At 34.0% G+C, this 8,440-nt stretch overlaps 2 protein-coding genes across 2 annotated transcripts; one reads left to right on the forward strand and one right to left on the reverse strand.

Annotated features, from left to right (window-relative positions):
• Positions 1-442: 442 nt before the first annotated feature.
• Positions 443-3,014, forward strand: LOC11409043 (protein trichome birefringence-like 38). The gene is made up of 5 exons (XM_024779138.2): positions 443-762; positions 1,452-1,623; positions 1,721-1,896; positions 2,171-2,329; positions 2,489-3,014. The coding sequence occupies exons 1-5, from the start codon at positions 509-511 to the stop codon at positions 2,778-2,780; spliced, it is 1,053 nt and encodes a 350-aa protein (XP_024634906.1). The 5' UTR covers positions 443-508; the 3' UTR covers positions 2,781-3,014.
• A 41-nt stretch (positions 3,015-3,055) lies between these two features.
• LOC11420259 (disease resistance protein RGA2) lies at positions 3,056-8,113 on the reverse strand. The gene is made up of 2 exons (XM_003598753.3): positions 4,490-8,113; positions 3,056-3,570 (listed from the first exon to the last, which is right to left on the reverse strand). The coding sequence occupies exon 1, from the start codon at positions 7,973-7,975 to the stop codon at positions 4,523-4,525; it is 3,453 nt and encodes a 1,150-aa protein (XP_003598801.1). The 5' UTR covers positions 7,976-8,113; the 3' UTR covers positions 3,056-3,570; positions 4,490-4,522.
• Between the last annotated feature and the right edge of the window lie 327 nt (positions 8,114-8,440).

Here is an 8,440-nt window from a genome sequence, read left to right on the forward strand (position 1 = left end):
GTATAGCAGGGGTCCCAGATACTTGGAATGAGATTCTCTATGCATCAATCATAAATTAGAATTAAGTGATTATCAATATTGGTTTAAAGCAAGAATCTCCAATAAAGAAATCTAAGTGGGTTTTAAGAACTTGAGGTGACAAATGAATATTATAAAAATTGTAGAAATAACTTAAATAAGGAATGGAATCACCATTGATGTTTGGGTCCATAATATCATATCATGTCAACATTGAAAAGCATGTACCTATAAGCTATCATATCATGTCCATAATAATTTTTTTAACAAAATAATTTAAATTCTTTTATTAAATGAGGACTATTAAAATAATAAAATTTATTTTTTTGTTTAAAAAAATCACAAACAAGCAAACCCTATTAATGTGCAATAAAAGGACAAATCCAATTTATATTATACCAATTCTGATCATCTATGACAAAAATATATATCTCTCCAAACATACCAACATTCACACACAAAAAATTCAAAGAAAAAAAGAGATAGTAAGATGGATGTTGAAATGAGGGTATATGGTTGGATTGCAATTGCCATTTCTATGGTAATTTGTCTCTCTTTGAAAGAAACTAATGGAGAAAGTTGCAATTTATATGAAGGGAGTTGGGTGTATGATGAATCATATCCTCTTTATGATTCTTCAACATGTCCTCATGTTCGTGAGGAGTTAAATTGCTTGAAGTATGGTCGTCTTGATAAGCAATACCTCAAATATAGATGGCAACCAAGCAATTGTAACTTACCAAGGTAACAATTTAATTAAACTTTATGTTTTTTTTTAATTTCTCTCTTGATTTTTTCATGTGTTTTATTTTCTAGTGTTTGTTATTGATTTTGCTATGTCATTGATTGTGATCATGTGTATAAATTGATGGTGTACTATCATTACAACTTAATGTGTGCTTTAAAGGCAAGTTTGTCAAAATCACAATTTTGCTTCATATCGGAAGGGAAAAGCAAAATCAAAAATCGTAAAATCGCAATCAAAATCAAAAGATTTTACTCAACTACTTTTATAGAATCGATATAAGAAATCGTAAAATCACAATCAAAATCGATGGATTTTACCAAAACAAAAATAATACTAACTATATGTTAAATTGTATATAGTCTTATTTTTTATACAACTTTTTGATGTATTGAGAGATGCAATATATATACTCTCGGTCTCTTAACTTTCAATTTTCTCTACATTCTCTTGAGTTTTTTTATTTAGGTTAAATACCTCTTAGTCTTTTGAACTTACTTTAAAGGGTTAATTTGATCATTAACTTTAAAACCAGTCAATTTAATTTTTTATTTTTCATAAGTTAAAGCAACTTTGATCTTTCAACTTTAAAAGTAGTCAATTATGTAAACTAAAGTAACTTAGTTCCTCAAAGATAAAGATATGACATTTTATGTTATAAAAAAATAATTGTCTTGGCTCTTTGCAGATTTGACGGAAAAAGTTTCTTGACAAAATTGAAGGGGAAACAAATAATGTTTATTGGAGATTCAATAAGTCGAAACCAAAGGCAATCACTTGTATGTTTGCTTCATTCTGCTGTACCACAAGCTAGAGTAATAAAACAGGGTTCTGATCCCATCATCAACTTCACATACCTGGTCAGTGACTATGGAGTTTCAATTATTGCAATAATAAATAAATAAATAAATAGATTAAAATGTATTTTTGTTTATTAAAATTTCAATACTTTTCCAGGACTATGGAGTTTCAATTATTGTCCACCATAGTACATATTTGGTTGACATTGAAGTGGAAAAGATTGGTAGAGTATTGAAACTTGATTCCCTTAAAAGTGGAAACTTATGGAAACAAATGGATGTTTTGGTTTTCAACACTTGGCTTTGGTGGTACCGTACAGGACCCTTTCAACCGTACGTATGAAATATTCTATAAAGCTCATTTTTGTAATTAGTATATATATCTTAGGGCTTGATAAAAATTGATATTAATTTAGAGATTAATGTTAAATATAGGATAAGCTATTTTTCATTTTGTTTACCAAGGCAAATTAATAGATTTAAAATAGCAATATGTACACATCAATTTGTGAGTGTATCGTAGAAGCTTCTTAGATATTCTTGGTGAGATAAAAGGTGATTCTCACTATAGCTAACATGTAATGTGACCATTTTTTTTTTATTGCAGATGGGATTATATTCAAATAGGTAACAAAATAGTGAAAGACATGGATCGTATGGAAGCTTTTAGAACTGGTTTGACAACTTGGGCTAACTGGGTTAATGCAGAAGTTGATACAAGCAAAACCAAAGTTCTTTTCCAAGGAATTTCTCCTACACACAACAAGTGAGTTTTACATGTCATCTCACTTTCAATTAAAATTAAAATCAAAAAATCATATTAAAATTAAAAAATAATTTTTATGTTGAAAGTGAAATAACAATTTTGATGTGTTTATTATGTTAATGACTCTCTAATTATTTTTATTTGTGCATATAAAAATAGTGGATCAGAATGGCATGAGCCAGGAGTGACAGACTGTGGAAAAGAGACAACACCAATAAATGGATCATCATCCTCACTTGGATTGCCACCAGCATCATATGTATTGCAAAATGTGTTGCAGAAAATAACCAAACCTGTTCAGCTTCTCAACATTACAGCTTTATCAGAATTGAGAAAAGATGGACATCCTAGTATTCACAATTATGCCCATGGAATGGATTGTACTCATTGGTGTATAGCAGGAGTCCCAGATACTTGGAATGAGATTCTGTATGCATCAATCACGAATTAGAATTAAGTGATTATCAATATTGGTTTAAAGTAAGCATCTACAATGAGGAAATCTAAGTGGGTTTTAGGAACTTGACGTGACAAATGGATATCATAAAAATTGTAGAAATAACTTAAATAATGAATGGAATCATCATTAATGTTTGGATCCATAATAACGTATTATGTCATCATTAATATGAAATACTCTTACGTGGATGATATTACATTGCATAGTCCATCAGAAAAATTAAAATAGTGATCACAAATACAAATTATTTTATTGAAACTTACGACTAAACAATAAACCTATTTTCTTCATCTTTATTCTTTCAATCAATTGCTATTTTCATCACAAGAACATCAACCTTATTCAACTCATTCATTCAACAAGCAATAAACAAATACTCGTGAATAAACAAGCATAAGAAATAGAAGTCCAGGGGTATATAAATTACACAATTAAATCCAAATACTCGTGAATAGGCAAGAAAGGTGAAAAGGTGGTTCACATTATTGATCTCCATTTTTCTCATATGAAACAAAAAATCTGAAAATTACAGGAATTCATGAAAATAAAGATGTATATTGCACCAAATAAGCTATCATTTGACAACTGAGGCAGGGAACTTGCATTTTCCTTTGCAGATTAATCCTAAGTTAGCAAACTCAAAGATGTCAATTTCGAAAACTCGTATGTGAAGACAGAAGATGCTGCTGTAATTACTTCTGTTCTTCAGCTGCATTCTCTCCTCACCACTGATGATGAAATGGCTGGGAGAATCTCACCAGCAGGACCTGAATTTATCAATCTGCAGACAGCAGTACACATAGGTCAAAGGGATTTCGTAAAGTGGCTCGAGAGAGAGATATGATCAATGCATATATCTTGAGTTGTTTCATTATTAGGCCATAGATTTCAAGATTTATAAATTGAAATAATCAACAAGACAGGAAGATGGATGGGGTTTTTACTTTCCTATTTCTTTCTTTTCCAAGTTTTAATTTTTTTCCGTATAGATTTTATGTTTTTGTTCTCTGGATTTGCGAAGTGTTACAAAGAAGTAAAACAACTTATCCATCTTGTATTATTGTTGATGTTAATATTCATTAATTTATGTCCAATCATTTGTAGCTCCCACCTTTGTTGAAATATGAAAATAAATCTTTAACCTGCTCTAAGAATCATAAGTATGTTGCATACTAGTTGAGGGTGTATACAACATAGTTGTAACTGACTCAACAGTTGGTTAATCACTAAGAAGCTAAGCTTTCTACATTACTCTAACAAAGTTTAAACTTGAAAAACATAGTGTTCTGTTGGCTGTAATATGACATTGTTACTATTCTCTGGTTGCTTTAACAAATTTATGTTGTTTGCCTATTTACTGTCCTACCTTTAAACACAAAGCTCTCAATTCCGCAAAAACATCACTATTTTCAAAAGACAGCGACATTCAGATATACTTCTATGAATTGTGTCTCTTGTTGAAGGTTCATATAAGCAACTAAAGGACCTCAGCAATTAAAAGACTTTTATATCAATAGGTAAAATAAGTAAAAATTGAAAACGAAGAATCTCATGAGATGGTTTTAAACACCATTGAAACATATATCACAAACACCGTGCACTGATCAACATAAAACACAGTACACTGCATTAATTTTACTATTTAAAAGAAAATTTACTAATGTTTGACAACTATAAACAGATTGGTGAATGTTGTGCACCTGGAAAAAATAACATCTCATCTCAGCCGTCAATCAGGAAATTGTGACAGAAGGGATATGAGAAATTGTATGCCAACGCTCGCCTTGCTCCTTTTGGTACAACTGCTTGATTAATGGACAATCATGAATGGACAAAGTAGAAAGGGAACTGGGTAGACCCTCCTCTGGCAAGCTCTCAAGACAAGGGCAATCTTCAATATATAGAGATTCAAGTGAAGTGAGGTGGAGAAGACCCTTGTAGTTTATTTTTTTTAGGTTTGAACAATTTGTCAACTCAAGAGAGTTAATAGTTGATGGCAGCAGACTCTCCTCTGGAAAGGATTCCAAGATTTCAAAATCATCACTAAGACTGAATTGTTTCAGAGATTTGAGTTTGAACAAACCCCACTCCTCTATTGAAGCCATCAAATTAGGGCATCTTTCTATCCGGAGGCTGCCTAGGTTGCAAGGCAACTGCCTCCCAAAAAACGATTCCAGCCATGGACAATCGTACAACACGAGAGAATTAAGATTGTTGAATAAGTATAGTGCAAAAGGCAAGGAAGAAGAGTGCCAACCTGTTATAGTTAAAGTGCGAAGGGAATAACAGCTACACATATACAAAGAGGACCATTCCATATTTTGACCAAAGAAGTCTTCAACTTCCAACTCTTCAAGAAAGGCACTATTAATTAGAACTTTCTCTAGGGTGGATTCAATGACGTGAGTTCCACAAAGGATGGCCCTTTTCAAGCTTGATGGCAATTCATTTATCAAAATGCCATCACATCTCTTTAGTTCTATATCACTGATATTAGCAGCCTTGGGAATTGAAGCCTCCAACTCTTCGCAATCAATAATCTCCAACTTTTGCAAACAAGGAAGATGATGAGGCAGGGCACTTTTCAACTTGGGACATTGTTTTAGACAAAGCTCTTGAAGCAAAGGGAAACCTTCAAGGCATAACCATTCCTTCCATTCAGACATATACTCAACCCGCAAAGTTTCAAGGGATCTAAATGCAACATTTGATGAATTATAGCTGCAAAACTCTGAACCAATGATCTCTATTCCATGACAGCCTGAAATGGAAAGCTTCTTGAGAGAAGGGAACTGCCCAAGTGGTGGCAACTGGGAACAGTGTGTACATCCCAACAATTCAAGAGATACTAAATTGGGTAGATGATGATCCCCAAGCCAATTAGGAAAGCTACTACCTCTGTAGTCATTGATGGTGAGCCTCATGAGGTTTCTATTTGGTTGAAGAGCCTCCAAGACCGAGACACGTGCTTCTGTTACTGAGCCATCCATTTCTCTCCATTCATCGTACGACAAACTTAATTCTTCTAAATGTTTCTTATCTTTCAAATTTGCTGCCATAGCATCTGCTAGATCAGAAACATTTTTCAACCCTGAAATTTGAAGCCTTCCTTTAAGGTGGTTGAGTTCTGCCAACTGCTTAATATCAAATCCATGTTGCTCTCCTACAATAAAATCAGTCAGCATCTCAGGATTGATTAACCCTCTTATCTCCTTTGGCATCTTCTTAATATGTGTGCCTTTCAAATTAAGATGACGTAAATTGACGAGTTTGCAAAAATTTGATGGGAGCTCAGTCAATTTAAAACATTCTTCCAGTAAGAGGGTATGCAAATTATACAGCTTACAAATGGAATTAGGTAAGCTTGTAATCTCCGTGTAAGAAAGGTCTAGATAGCGCAGAAGCTTTAAATTTCTTATCTCATCAGCTAGCTCTAAGAGATTGCAACCATTGAAAGACAACATCCGCAAATATTTTAGTCTAAAAAACAAATTAAGCTGCACATCGGTGCTTATCTTAAAGCGTTGGTCACCATAGCCTTGTGCTTCTACCATCAGACTCTGTAGTCCTTTAATGTTATGAATATGCTTTAGTTTTCTATCACCATCTTCCAAATCAAGGCAACACCAAATGTGACGTGTCCTTTCATTGATATCTTGCACGTTATCACCTTCGATTCGTAAGCGGGATTCTCTTGTCAATGATTTCGCTAAATCATTGACAAGATCATGCATAGTGAAGTAGTACTTACCAGACCATAATGGCATAATTACTGATTGTTGGAAAAATGATATTGACACTAGATAATCGAAGAATTCATTACCTAACTCTTCTATGCTACTGTCAACTCTGAAATGGTTCAAGAAACCTTCTGCCATCCAAAGCTTGATTAATTCACCCTTCTCAAACTCATAGCCCTTGGGAAATATAGAACAATAAGCAAAACAATGCTTCAGATCAGAAGGGAGGCTAAGGTAACTGATTCTCAGAACGGAATTAATGTTTCCGTCACCCTCTGGTAAACGCCACAAATCAGTCTCCAATATCCTAACCCATTCAATTTCAGAGAATTTTCTATTCAAGAGAATCCCCAATGTTTTCAGAGCTAATGGCAACCCCCCACACTTTTCTACTATTTTCTTGCCTATCAATTCAAGATTTGGATATCCAAACACATTCCTACCTGGAAAAGCATATCTCACAAATAAACTCCAAGAGTTACTCTCCTCCAATTGCTTCAAATGAAGTATCCGAGCGGAACTCATGCTTGATGCTACTTCCTTGTCATGTGTTGTCACAATCATCTTACTTCCTAAAGATCCACATTTAAAAAGAAGTAGCTGCTCCCACGTATTCTCATCTATTTCCCATACACCATCTAGAACAAGCAAAAATTTCTTGCCCATTAGCAACTGCTGCAATTGACGTTGGAGTATTTCCAAGTCTTGACCATGTGCTGCTGATGACTGAAATGACCTAAGAATTGATAGGGTGAGACTAACAAGATCAAAAGATCTTGGAACATGGACCCAAGCATTAAGTTCAAATTGCTCCTGTATCCTGTGGTCATTGTAAATAAACTGCGCAAGGGTTGTCTTACCTATCCCAGGAAGACCTACTATACTGATTATGGGTACCCGGTTGTCACCGTCACTTTCACTGTCTGTAAGTAAAAAATTAATCATTTTCTCTTTCTCATGGTATCTACCATATATGACAGATTCATCAATCAAAGATACAGTTGGCATTTGATCTAACAATGTCCGGCTGACTCCACCAACTTCATGATTAGCTGCTACTTGAAATCCCAGCGCATCCTTTTGACCTGCACGGAACTCTAGCCTCTTCAGCATTACTTTAATTCTAGATTCAAATCGATTAATAAAAGCAGAAAGAAAGCGTCTTATCTTCCCCTTTCGGTGTGCGTCAGTAGCAATAACATCCAATAGTTGCTCCACTTCATATAACACATGACTCACATCATCAAGCCAATTCTTCACGGTTTGATTTTGGTACTGCTTTGTCTCTGTGTCATCCAGCACATAATTGATAGACTTGAGTGTGATTTCAAGTTTTTTCACCAGCCCTTCATGGAAATAGTCTCTGAAATCTGTTGAAGTTAACTTCTCACAAATCAATTGAATGACAGGGGAAAGAAATGCCCTACCAACATCAACCTCTGCCATGATATCAATTAATTGAACAAAACCAAAATGATCTGTGCTAGCGTGGTTCGCAACTCTGTGATATTGGCTATATGCAAGAAGATCAGTTTGGTCAACGAATCCCCACACCTACTCATTGATTTGTTTGTTGTTACTATAGCAACCACCTCAAAATTCACTTGTTTCAAGAATTTTTTTTTTTTTTTTGAAAGGAGGGAATATTTTGTTATTCGCTACATTTACTGTTTACACGTTTGGTTTGGCCGAGAAAAACGAGTAAATTACTCAAATGTCCTTCGGCAGTTAATTGCTGAAATTTAAAAGAACCGGCTGCAGTTAACTGCCGAGGAAAACTTCGGCAGTTAACTGCCGAGGAATTTTAAACCTGAAATTAAATAAGGAACTACACCTAAATTTTTCTTAATTAAATTTAATTATTTAATCCTTTTAAGGAATTAAACATAATTATTTTTATCATTTCATTCA

This window comes from Medicago truncatula, chromosome 3 (assembly GCF_003473485.1).
Source record: "Medicago truncatula cultivar Jemalong A17 chromosome 3, MtrunA17r5.0-ANR, whole genome shotgun sequence".
Taxonomy (NCBI): Eukaryota; Viridiplantae; Streptophyta; class Magnoliopsida; order Fabales; family Fabaceae; genus Medicago; species Medicago truncatula.